The sequence below is a fragment of the Lygodium microphyllum genome, chromosome 19, assembly GCF_053477565.2.
Source record: "Lygodium microphyllum isolate KBCC chromosome 19, Lygodium_microphyllum_v1.1.10, whole genome shotgun sequence".
Lineage (NCBI taxonomy): Eukaryota > Viridiplantae > Streptophyta > Polypodiopsida > Schizaeales > Lygodiaceae > Lygodium > Lygodium microphyllum.
In genome coordinates, this window is record NC_141153.1 from 34,215,434 (window position 1) to 34,228,815 (window position 13,382).

Consider the following 13,382-nt stretch of genomic DNA (forward strand, 5'->3'; position numbering starts at 1 on the left):
AGGCGTCTCCCCCAATAATAATATACAGATACATAGAACCAATGATTGCATGAGAATCCTCATGATTTTTAAATTAAGTGGTTCGTAAACCAAGCAACCTAGCCTTACCTACCTCTTCGTTGCTTAATTGCAAAGCCAAGTTAAGGATCGGATCATGGATGCAACAATCCAATGTCTACCTTTCTCCATAACACGCGTATTTCCTCTTATTTGGCATGGTCATAGGAATCTTGCTTGTTTGAGTAGTAAGATGATATTCCATTGATATTGGAAAGTGCATGAGCTAAGCTTTTCTTCTCTATGTGAACGGCATTAGCTTGTACAATGCACAAGGTACGCTTAATTTTTCTTACGAATGTTCGAGAGCTTTACCTGTATATACCTAAGATGAAGTGACCTATAAGAATAAAAGATGCGTGATCTTTTTGTATTTTGCAGCTTTGGTCTCGGGTGGAAGGAAATCAACGCTCAGAATCATCATAAGTCCTGTCTTGCAGGGCTTGTTCTTTCGGACCAGTTCTTTGCTTAGAAAGATCTGAAAGCATTTGCCAACAAGCAAGGCGTGACCATTCCATCCTTTGGCCTTAGGTTTTCCCAAGGCATATTTTCACTTCCTCCTCACACAGACTTTATGAAGTAACTGTGCAGGAGCTACAAAAACTCTTGCATGATTCGCCATAGTGCACTCGATTCATTAAGCAATGAATCTCTATTGTAGTTAGGGTGCTCGACTAGGCAATCGCAGATCCAACATGGTAGCAAAAGGTGACCGGTTACACAGAACAGAGCATGAAAATTCATTGTTATCATCATCGGCCTCATCCTCATCAGCTACATCATCATGCTCCTCGACTGGTGCAAGTATATGCAATGGTATAGAGATCAAGTCATTGCTCTTGTCAATTCTATTGTTGGGCTGCATTCTTGTGATGGCAGAGAGCATGGTGAGGTACATGAGCGCATCGACAATGTGCAACAGTCTGATTAGTACGAGAGGGCATGCGTATCAGGAGCTTAATGAGGTGTATGCGAAGAGCAGTAAGGGAAATATAATGGAGGAGATGAAGGCGGTTAAGGAAGAGATTAAGGAAGAGTCTAAGGAGGTAGTGATGAAGAGACAGGGACTGCAGGACATCATCGGGGGTGGTGATATTAATAGGAGGGTGGATACGGCGGATGGTGATAAGAGCACTGATAACATCAGAAGGAAGGGAAACAGGGAGGATGATGATGGGAGCAGCAAGGGCGATAATATAAAGAGGAGCAAGGGTATGGCGGACAGTGATAGCGGGAGGAAGGAATATAGAGCAGACGACAGTGGCAGTAAGAGCAGGCAGGATATGGCGGATGGTGATTATAATGGTAGGAAGGAAAATATACGATCCACAGATGGAGAAGATGATCACAAGGAATACATGGCGGATGGCGTGCAGGTGATAAAGAGAGGATTTAGAGGCTACGGGTCGGCCGCCTCTGTGTTTGTGGAGTTCGGGACCTACCGAGGCGGCGACGACAGCTTCGCCATCGTCGGATTGGCCTCCAAGCCCCTCCACGTGTACGGCCGCCCGGGGTTCAGGTGTGAGTACCTCCCCGCCAATGGCAGCGCGCCAGCTGTCGCCGGCGCGGCCCGGAAGATGCTGCCCGACTGGGGCTACGGGCGGGTCTACACGGTGGTGGTGGTAAACTGCAGCTTCCCGCACGCGGTCGGGGTCCCCGCGGGCGGCCAGCTCATCCTCCACGCAACCGGAGGCGGCGGGAGCCACGACACGTGGCAGAGGATCGTGGCTCTCACCGAGGCCCCCGCCGACGTGGCGGCCGCCACGTCGACGTACCGGGCTGCTAGGCCGCCGTACGACTTCGCCTATTGCGGCTCGTCCCTGTACGGCGACATCAACCCAGATCGGCTGCGCGAGTGGCTGGCCTACCACGTCAGACTGCTCGGGCCCCGGGCCCACTTCTTCTTCCACGACGCCGCCGGGCTGCATCCACGTGTACGCCGCGCACTGGCCCCGTGGCAGCGCCTCGGCTACGTCACCCTGCACGACATCCGCGCCCAATCGCAGTACGACACGTATTACTACAACCAGTTTCTGGTGGTCAACGACTGCCTCCACCGCACCCGCTACCTTGCCAACTGGACCTTCTTCTTCGACGTGGACGAGTACCTGTACGTGCCGCCGGCGGATACCCTCCATAACGTCATGGCCTCCTTCTCCAACTACACCCAGATCACGTTCGAGCAGAGCCCCATGTCCCCCAAGCTCTGCCGAGCTCCAAGCAAGCATCACCATGCCAGGTCAGCTCATGACCCAAACAATTGGTATTTGTTACTGTGTTGATTAGAGAGAGAGAGAGAGAGAGTGTGTGTGTGTGTGTGTGTGTGGGCACGTGCGCGCGCACATGTCAAAGTGAGTGTCTCTCTCTCAGTGTATGCGTTTTTCTTTACATGGTAGGAAGAATCCCAAAATGCTTCAATGCATATCCCACATTTCAAGTGTTGAACCTAGGTGGTTTCAAACTTCAAAGATTGGAATGCCTGGGGCACACATCTATGTGTTGCATAAGTGTTTTGAAAAAACTTTAGAGTCATGCCATAGACAATCACCGATTACATCTAGCAATTACAAAGTGTAAGGACAAATAAGGTGTCACACAATGCTCATTTGTTAGCCTTTTAAGCTTGCTCATAGTATGCATCCTACTTGTAGTTCACTCTTAGTGCATGCTTTACTTGCGAAAGTCAGAGTCCAAAGGCCTACTCATAGACTTCACACAGTCGTACTAATGGTAGATAATGGCTATGAGTCTCATGGGGCAATAACATCAAGAATTGATGCTATTGCAAGTGCCAATTGAAGGGGTCACCATCGGGGGGTTGGTATCAGTAAACTCTTACTATCACGTGTGTTCAAGTCCTAATAAAAAACCTCTTTCTTATCTATAAAATGTTTATGTATAAAACATATCCTTTTCATATTGAATCTTTGAATACCCCTATTAAATGATACCATTGTGTTTTAAAATGGTCTAAACCAAGGACTTTTAAATTTCGTTCTATTGAGATCACATGATACACTTACATATTCTTGAAAACCAACCCATAGCGCCCTCGCCCCCCCTCCTTGGGGCCCTTCCCAAAAGGGGGTCAATACCTTAGTTATTGCTAAGGTGTATCATTACTCAAAGCTAGTGTTTTGGTCTTGTGTTCATGGAGGTAAGTGTAAAGCATGGTTTAAAATGGTGATTAGCCACGTATTTTCTTAGCCACTTCAATTGTGACACATAGCCTTTACAAGAAGTTATAAGATAATTCACTCTAGCTGACTCTTCTTTTCATGATTATGAAACATTAGATGGTTTGGAAACTATATGTTGTTCTCAAAGGTGTTCCCCTTGGCTATTATTGGCCTAAATGACATTTGAGAGGTTAATTAATCTAGAATATTATAAACCTTTCAATATAAATGACTCCATGAGGATATTCTTGCCAAAATAGTTGCTATGGACCTTTTTGGCTCTTTCTTAGCTTATTTTTCCATATATTAATTACATTGCTTATACTCCTTAGAAACCTTGGGGAAGTTACTATATGCATATCCTCTACATCACGTGCGTTCAAGGCCTATTTATAAATATCCTTATCTATGAATTTTTCCTCAATAAAATATAACCCTTTTCCATTCAATCTATAAATAAACCCTTTATATTATACCCTTCTGTATGTATATATATATATATATATATATATATATATATATATATATAAATGGTATTTTAAAAATACATTATTTTGAACCCACGTGATGCACACATATATTCATGAGTAACTTACCTGAGTTAGAAACATGATTTTTTTAATTGTCATATAGCTAAACAGTCACATTATGTTTAGAGTGGCCAATCCTAATATCATTGAGACTCTAGAATGGGCCTAACCATTATGATAGACACCAAATACACTTTATGCTTCTAGTGGGTCATTGTACCATAGGAATGTTAGAATGGGGGCAACTTTTAGATCAAGAAACACTACACTTTACAACTACCAATTTCTAGATAAGAGCATCTTGACATGAGATCATCATATGTTCTCCCTCATGCAAAACATCCAAGTTATATATTGGTGGCTTTCACGTCAATTCTTGTTAGATTTGCAAAAGATATTGAGTACTTTTTTTCCCCTTAGTTCAAGAAGATATAAGAACATTGCCAACCAACATAGACTTGGTTACATTAATCCTACATCTAACCCACATATACAAACAAGTGGGGTATAAAATAGAAGTTAATTATCACCTTCCATCACACACAAGATTGATGTTGGAACAACCATGGAGCGCTACATAAGTGACATGTTAAGAGCACTTACATATTTTCTAGATGTAAACAAGTCAATAATGAATAACTTTTTCAAATACTTATTGCAAAATTCTCTTTATTTCTGAAATTGTGGTATTGATGATATTTCCAATACACATTCTCATGTTGTACCTAAACTAATATAAGAATTAGTTTTTAAAAATCCCACATAAATTGTAACACAATTTAACAGCCTAGTAGGCCAAAATCTATTAATCCTTGGACTCGATTAATTATTACCATGTGCAACTAATATTGGAATCTATTTCATTATTATCCAATATTGTGGTTGTTTCTATCATCTATTCGGAATCCCTCATATACAAATTTTAAAGTTGTCTATTATGTGTTTATTTGAGAAGAAAAAATGTGCTTATTTCCATAGTTGCAACAACCACAACATTGACATGAAGCTTCAAATATATATACAATTTTAGTGCAAATGTACTAGAAATTTATAGATGTGAAAGATTTGGATGAATGTGAGAACTAACATGCACCTTCATGTTTGTGCAGACAGCAATGGGGTTTTGAAATGTTAATTTATAGGAATGTAAAAAGAGGTTTTCGATGGGATCGAAAATACGCAATTCAAGCAAGCAATGCATTTGCAACAGGTGTACACATGTCTGAGAATATAGTAGGGAGCACACTCCACACAAGAGGACCTAGAATCAAGTATTATCATTACCACAATACCATAACTAAACATGGAGAACTATGTGAGTATTTTGTAAATACCACCTCTAAAACTACTAAAATCTACTCAGACAATGACCCTTTCCAATTGGATACTGGCCTACAATACTTTGCTCAAATTGTCAAAGATTTTGAGGTTCAACAAATTGGAAACCATCCACATGATTAAATTTCATAAAGGCATTAGCCTTCATTCTTTTCATAGGTTAAGAAATATTATCCATTCTTTTTTGTATAAGGTGAAATAAGAAGGGAGCTTGGTTGACTCATGAGCTTGCTAAGGCCTAGCTTTAGAATTCACATCAAAACTCATGTATGGAACCTTAGTCTCCCCTATCATTTTCCAACTAAAACCTTGTACATCATAAAGGGCTAGGAAAATCATTTTTAAGTTGTCGAATAAGAAAGATTAATCCAATATATTTCTTGCATCATAAAGATAAGAAGTTGTTACATTTTGTTTTCAAATCAAGAGCTCATCATTGAGACTATCATAACTTACTTTGAGTAGCATGGCCCAAAAAAAGAAAGTACATGGTAACATATTGGTCCAAATAAATGGATCTTCATGATTATGTTTATAGAAAAAAGGTTGTGCAAGAATTTTTCACTAAGATAATTGCATCAAAGCATGCATAGGTGATGCACTTTTGTTACTAGAATGTAGATTATGTTTGGGATGAAAATATTTCTTCTTAGGGAATCGTTATAATTTGAAAAAGAAAGGTAAATAAAAAATGCAGTAAAAAGTGTGCATCTTAGTATAAAAAAGAAGATAAAATTAGATCTCACTATTGATCACTAACAAGATACCTTACATGTATAAGCTATATTTTTTATGTATGTATGTATATATGTATGTGTATATTTGTGTGTGTATCTATATCATGTGTGCATGTGCACCTATAAACATACAAATAAATGTATATGCTTTAGTTATCTAAGTAATTTATGCTATTCTTATATAAATTGCTATGAAAATAAGATGATTTGCTTATTTTTATGGATTTTCTTTTTCTATTTGATGCATGATCATGATGACTTATTATACATGGAACCATGTGTGACATTGGTCATATTGTGAGCCATGTTAGATAGATGGCAGGGAACAAATGTGTTCTATGTTGTGGTAAGTAGATTATTAGAAGAAGTGATGCGTATTAAATATTTTGAGAAAGAAAATTTCAATATTCATGTTATTAGTGCAAGGGCATTGTATGCACATACACACAATTTATTTATTTGGTTTAACTACTATATAAGGTCTAGAATGCTTGGTTATTATTTTATTAAACCTTAGAATATGTTTATGTTAGAAACTAGGAGGAAAATAAATTTTAGTGTGGAATTATTAATAATACATTGGCACATTGACATATGTATAAAAGAAGTGAGACATGTCAATTTTCACATTTTTGGATAATAATATATTTTATTGTCTCTTATCTCACCTCCTTGTTCACAGCTTCCATGGATTCTCTCTCTTCTTTTCTAATTTTCTAATCTTTCTCTCACATATCAACTCCCTCCTTGACAAGTGGCATGAGAGCTTAGGCTTTTGATCCATTTGATTTTCTCATTTTCACACATATTTTCTTCAAATTTTGCACCATTAATCTTGGAAAGCAACAAGGATATGAGCCACATGGCACATACTTGCAGGTGTTCTACTTAGAGCAAAGACTAATCTTGGAGCTCTAACGAAGTTCTTGGAGATATTTAGCCAAACCTAGGCTAAAATGGCAAGTTGTGCATCCACTTCAAGCTATTTTGAAAGAAACTTGGTAAAATAGGGATTAATCAAACTTAGGAGAATATTAAAATCTGGTTACTTTTAAAAGAGAGGGTTCTCTTTCCCCTTTCTTGAAGCTTTCCTACAAGTTTCATGGAGCTCTCAGCCAAGATCTCCTTTGATCTCTCAAGCAATGGTTTATCCCAATCATTAAACACTTGAATCTTCTTTAAATCTTCATTCTCAATAGCAAGAGTAGTACCAAACTTGGCAAGAACTGTGCAAGTGGGAGCAACAAACAGCCCCAAAAATTGCGATATAATTTTTTAGTTGATGAGGGCATGATTACTCCTCCTGATGATCACCATCTCCCTTGTGGCTTCAGAGTTGGTCTTTGGCAAATGAGAGCTTTACAAAATTTTCAAGATTGGTGGAATTCTTTTCTTCTTCAACTTCAAAGAAACTCTACCCATGGTTGCCATGAAAGATTGAGTGCAAGCTTTAGCTTCTTTCAAATTTCTTGAAGATTTTTCATCATTTTAGCCCTAGGTTTCATTCTTATGAAGATTCATTGAAGAAATTGCAAAGATTGAGCAAGATTGGCCAAGATTCTGGCCAAGATTCAAGTGAACTTGGGTTATATTGTTAGTGAAAAAGGGATATATATTGACCCCAAGAATATGCACTATGTTAGAGATTGGCCAACACCTATCACCACTACTTCAAATTGAGTGTTTCTTGGTCTATCATCATTCTATCACATACATTAAGCATTATGCGGCTATAGCAGGTCCTTTGATTGACATGTTGAAGAAGGAAGCTTGCTTTTAGAATGCACTTGCATATAGAAGCTTCAACCAGTTAAGGAACTCCTTACTTTTTCTCCTACTCTAGTATGGCCCAACTTCTCATAAAGGAATTTCCCATACAATGTGATACTTGTGGCTATGGCATAGGGGTTGTTTTGTTATAGGAGGATGGAGTTATTGCCTTTGAAAGTCGAACTCCTTACTTTTGCTCCTACTCTAGTATGGCCCAACTTCTCATAAAGGAATTTCCCATACAATTTGATACTTGTGGCTATGGCATAGGGGTTGTTTTTTTATAGGAGGATGGAGTTATTGCCTTTGAAAGTCATAAGCTTATAGATAAATAAATGGCTATGAATGTCTGTAACCAAGAGATGTTGGCTATTTTACATGTGATAAAGAAGCGACACCATTACTTGTATGATAGCCAGTTTAGAGTTCAAAGTGATCACAGGATGGTCCTAAAGTATTTCCTCACTTAGTAAAATATTACTTCTTAGTAGTGTACGTAGGTAGCTACTTTGCAAAATTATAATTTAAACATAATTTATACAAGGGTCAAAGACAATATGGTTTAGCTGATTCTCTTTTCAAAATGTGGGCATGTCAAGTTTCAATTATGATTGAGCTACAAAGTGATTGGATTGAAGAATTAAAAGAGGCCTATCTTTTGGATGATGAGCTCAACCATATTTTTTAGACATTACAACAAGGTCTCATGGAGGAAAACTCACATTATTAGCTTAAAAATGGCCTAATCTAGCTTAATGGAAATATTGTTATTCCCTCTACTTTTGCTTTTAAGCAAAAAATTATAGAGAAGTTACATTATTTGACTTTAATTGGAAATTTTGGAGTTTTTAAAAGCTATGATAAGATCAGGAAAGCTTACTATGGAGAGATGTAAAGGGTTTTGTTATGAAGTGTATGCCTTGTCAGTAGAATAAGGACATCACCCATAAGCCAGGTGGTTTATTGTAGTCACTACCTATTCTTGATGGAAAGTGGACACACATTACCGTGGACTTTATTACTAGCTTACCTACTATCAAAAGGGGAAGGAATAGAAACTATGTGGTAATGGATAGACTCATCAAGGCAGTCCATTTCATTCCTACGAAGACACAATGGCTAGTTCATTCATAAAGAAGATATTTAGATTACATGGATTACTACAGGTGATTGTACATCACAGGGACTCAACGTTAATGAATAACTTTTGGCACGCGGTATTCAGCACCATGGGCACTAAATTGGCTCCTTCCTGTAGCTTATCATCCACAAACTGATGGCCAGACAGAAAGGATCAATAAGTGGTTGGAGACTTACCTTCACCATTTATGTGATGACGTATAACATACTTGGGACTCTTGGTTGTATTTGGTTGAGTTTGCCTATAATAATTCCACTCATGCTAGTATTGGGGTTTCACCCTTTGAGGCTATGTATGGTTACAAGGTTTCCTTACCCACATCCATTTTGAATGAGAAAATAAATCCTCATCAGAAAGAAGAATTGGAAAGTGGAGGGGAGCTACAAGCTCTACCCCGAGACCTACGGACCGCTTATTGATCAAGCGTTTCAAGCCAAGCGGCCATGGCTACCTCTCACATAGTCGATGCGCTTACGAGTGTAGTGAGCTTACCTTGATGCTCGATCGAGTGCCCTCCTCTCTCTTGCACACCAGTAGCTCCACGATCCTTGTGGCAAGCTCAAGCAACTTCAATCCCTCTCCCATGAGCTCCATCCTCCATAGCCGTGCGTCCAAGAGAAGAGAAGAGAAGAGAAGAGAAGAAGAGAAGAGGAGATGGTGAAGAGCTTCACCCAGTTGATCCTTCACTCCCACACACTCACACTCTCACACTCCCTCTCTCAAGAGCACATACAAGCAAGAAGAAGAGAAGAAGAGAAGAAGAAGAGAGCCACTTTTGCCACACACAAGAATGAGCTTCTCATTCACTTTTGAACTTTATGTACATGCCCTCTCTTCTTTGGGCAGTCATCCCCTTTTTTACAAGGCCGGCCATTGGCCAGCCCATTTCTCATTTCCCACCATTCTAATTTATCCTATTCCCAACTAATGTATACAATTTTCACAGGAGCGAACCTGGCACTCTTTTACAAGGATTCGGGAGCGCTTCCACATTTAATGGTGCGCATTTTACTCTTTTGTTGTCTCAAGGCGACACTAAGACTTTCTGGGGGTCATGCCCGAACATTTAAATTTTTTCGGAGTCGGGTTACCGGTCAAGGCGCCTTTCCCTTTTAATCCTGTGCCTTTTTTGCTATTTCCTTTTTTCCATTTTCCACTCCTCTGCTCCATCTTCCCGCTCCTCTATGCTGCGGTAAATACGGTAAACATTACCCCCCTCCTAGCCAAGTGCCAATCCCATGGCACTGCGGTGGGAAGTAGTGGGTTAGTTGGGTCTGCTGCTAAGCGGAACTGGTGGGTAGATGATACAGATTCAAAGGTGAGGGTGTGAATGAGAGGTGATGGAGTTTAATGACGATGACAAGGAGAGATTCCGGCGTGCTTTAGGCTTCATGAAGATGCTCGGCATTTCTTACACAGTTGTGGCTTCCATTCTGCGTGGCTGATAGGTTTTCTAGTTGGCTGGTGAAAAATATGTAGCCGGTCATCTTTCGAGCATCAAAAATGCTTGATCGATAAGCAATCCCTTAAGAGGATGGTATTGGAGGGATTTATCCTGGAGGACCCCCCCCCCCCCCCCCGAAGTCTGCTTTGACAAAGATATTTTCGTCTTCGCATTGAAGATTTGTGTCTTTGATTTGAAGATCTTTGTCTTTGATTTCAAGATCTTCAATGCTGCGTTGAAGATCTTCAGCCTTGCATTGAAAATCTTCAGGCTTGTGGAATCAATAAAAGCGATCCGTAGATCTTGAGGCATTAGGCATGCATCTTTGGAAGATGAGGTTCCAAGATCTATGCCAATGGCAGATCTATTACTGAGTACTCCTTTTACTTGATTTGGTTCAATCATGGTAGCCATCAGCAGGCAGATGGTTGGCGACATGAAGCATGTTGGTCTGTCCAATCCAATGCAGAAAAGCTCCTGAAACAGCAGCAATGGTGTCATGTCCGGCACATGGAAAAAGTTTTGGTCATTAAAGGATGCCGTGGGTGATCTTCTTTAGCTGAGTAGCCAGTTCTTGAAACTCGAACATACCCTGCAAGAAAAGTTGTGCACTCCCTAAGGGGCGTGTCTGCATCTCCGTGTAGTGCGTGGTGCCCATGGCAGTGGAACTGGGAGATGGGTCTAACCTTGGGCAAGCCCTTGGTAATGTCCCACACTTGAGGACCCAGTTCGTGTGTCATTGGAGGTGCGGTGCAAGTCTTAGGGTGACAGGTCTGAAAGTCATGCCCTTGATGTGCCCTAAGTGTAAAGTGGAGAAGGGGCTAGGGAGAACCCTAGGTGCAGTGACTGTGGTGCATAACAAGGCGAAGGGACGTTGCAAGCACATCATGTGAAGTCCTCTCTCTCTTATCTTTGCTTAGTAGTAGATTCATCCCTTGGCTTTGCTATTCTTTTCTATTGTCTCTTCTTTCCAGTTCACCTTTTCTTTTGTTGCCTTGTGGATTTTTTTTTTTTGAAGAGGCTATACATAGATGCATGTGATACAAGGGCATGACGGGAGTTTAATCCTTGTCATCTGAATGGCGGGTAGGGGATTGTGGAGGGCGAGGGGCTTTGTTAAGAAATCTACGACTCAGCAAGTAGCCCTTGAGATTGAGGCGGGTTTTGAGAGTGGTGGTGGAAAGGAAAGGGTGGTTGCACTGTGTGAATTTACTATCGCTCATATCCTTAAGCAGTGCAATACAGAAGGATGGCAAAAGAGTAGCGCGCATCATGAGGCGAGTCATGGTGCTGCTATCTATGGCATTGGGGTCGAAGTAAAGGGGTGGGAAGTGGCGTTCTTGAGGTGCAGGCTCTTGGTGGATTAGGACCCTAATTAGTCTAAGATAATTACAAGTTGTTATGAAGGCGGGGCCAAGACAGGATGTGAACTCACTAAGGAATCTATCTATGGAACTGTACAAATTAGGGAGGGTAAATACAAGGGCATCCTTATAGGAGGTGCTATTGGCATTATAGATGATAGGGAAGTCAAACTTGCCATGGATGGACGGGTTAAAATCCACGCCTACCCTTCGAGGATACGGCATGAAAGTGGGGTCATTTCTCTCAGAAGGGAGGGTGTTACAAAATGCCATCCAAGCGTCAAGGTTGACATCAAAAATGTGTCTTCTCCAGGTGGGTTGGCAATTATAGCCCTCCACCGATCTAGGCACCTGGAGGACTTTATCATGCCAAAATTTGCGGTCCTCGGCTCCCCAAGCAGTTGGGTTGGCCTCTCGCTCTGCTAGCCACTTGTCCTTGAGCCTTGTACCCATAATGATTACATCGTTTACAAGTTCAATGGGCATTACTTTATTTAGTGTAGTGGGAATCTCAAAGCTCAAGTCGAAGGGGTTGCGGGTACATTCCTGCTGTTCCCAGATGATCAACTCTACATGGAATCCAGTGGGGAGGTCCTCAGGGCACGGTGGGAGAGGGGCAGGTTGTCTTGGGACAGGTCTAACGTTCAGCTTCTTCCTTGCCTTCTCCACCATTTCTCTTCTGCGCTTAGCCAGGGCTGCTTTCCTCTCAGCGGATGTGTCAGTGGGTTTCACTTCATCTTGTCGTGGAGGAGGGGGTGGTGGGACGTAGTCCTCCTCCTGAGGTCCCAGATCAAACTCTGATTCACCCCCTTCTGCTTGCACGTCTTCTTGCGCCTTCTCTTCTGTGAAGCCAAGTTCGTCGATTTCTTGCACCATCAGGCCTACCTGTGTAAGGTATTTTCTTTGCTCCTCCAGGCTCTGCGGCGGGCCTCCTAGTTACAGTGGTACGTGCAGGCCTGCTGTTAGGGCTCTGCGTGCAATGGCTAGCTTCTTCTACATGGCCTCGTTTTCTTCTGTTTTGGTGGAGTGAAGCAGCGTGTTGAGCAAAGTGTGCTGCTGGGCTATCATAGAGAGTTGGGCAGCCTCTGCCTGATTTTCAGCCAACACTCTATCTCCTTCTGCTTTGGCCAATCGGCATGCCAAGTCTCGTACCCTCCTTTTGTTGTGGTCAGCCCATTCCTTTGCTCTCTTCTCCATATCTTCTAGGCTCTCCCCCTGATGGAGGGTCATAGCCATGAGTCGTTGCTCTTGGTCTTCGAGCTCGCGGTGTAGGCGGGACTGCTCCTGGTGTTCATTGGCGATCTGTGCATTGAGCTGATCCAGCTTCACCTGCATTCTTCACACTCCTCTTAGCTGGTCTAGCTCTACAGTCTCCTGTTTGATCTTCTCAAGCTGGTTTTGTACCTCCAGGTTGACTGCAGTGAGCTGGTCATTCTTGCGCCGCAGGTGAGCAGTGGTCTCCCTCTCTCCATTGAGGCGATCCATTAGGATTTTTCTTATTTCCTCCCTAGCAACATCACGTTCCTTTAGGGCTTTTGCTTCTTCTACATCTCTATTGCTGGCTTCCTCCTTTAGCACAGCAATCTCCCTTTGGTATTCTGCTATCTGTTTAGTTTTCTCCAGCTGGAGAGTGGCTCTCGATTCTTGCTCTGTTGCCAACTCTTTGGCCTTTTCTAGTTGCAAGAGCAGCTCTTTAACGTACTCATCATACTGGCCTGCTGAAGGTGGGGGATGAGACATGGTGGCAGTGGTGATAGTGGCTTCTGTTTTCTGTCTTTTAAGCTCTAGCCTTTGCTCCACATCAGCCGTGGCTGCCCTCTTC

At 41.8% G+C, this 13,382-nt stretch overlaps 1 protein-coding gene across 1 annotated transcript; it reads left to right on the forward strand.

Annotated features, from left to right (window-relative positions):
- The first annotated feature begins 240 nt into the window (after positions 1-240).
- Positions 241-5,467, forward strand: LOC148019726 (galactan beta-1,4-galactosyltransferase GALS1-like). The gene is made up of 3 exons (XM_087699867.1): positions 241-333; positions 439-2,296; positions 4,876-5,467. Exons 2-3 carry the CDS (start codon positions 753-755, stop codon positions 5,225-5,227), a joined length of 1,896 nt encoding a protein of 631 aa, XP_087555993.1. The 5' UTR covers positions 241-333; positions 439-752; the 3' UTR covers positions 5,228-5,467.
- Positions 5,468-13,382: the final 7,915 nt, after the last annotated feature.

What these genes read in the sequence shown, in the direction of transcription:
- LOC148019726 (XM_087699867.1), top strand. Translation starts at nt 753, where the DNA reads ATGGTAGCAAAAGGTGACCGGTTACACAGAACAGAGCATGAAAATTCA. An exon ending in AGCAAGCATCACCATGCCAG is followed by an intron (nt 2,297 to 4,875) that starts GTCAGCTCATGA and finishes ATGTTTGTGCAG; the next exon opens with ACAGCAATGGGGTTTTGAAA.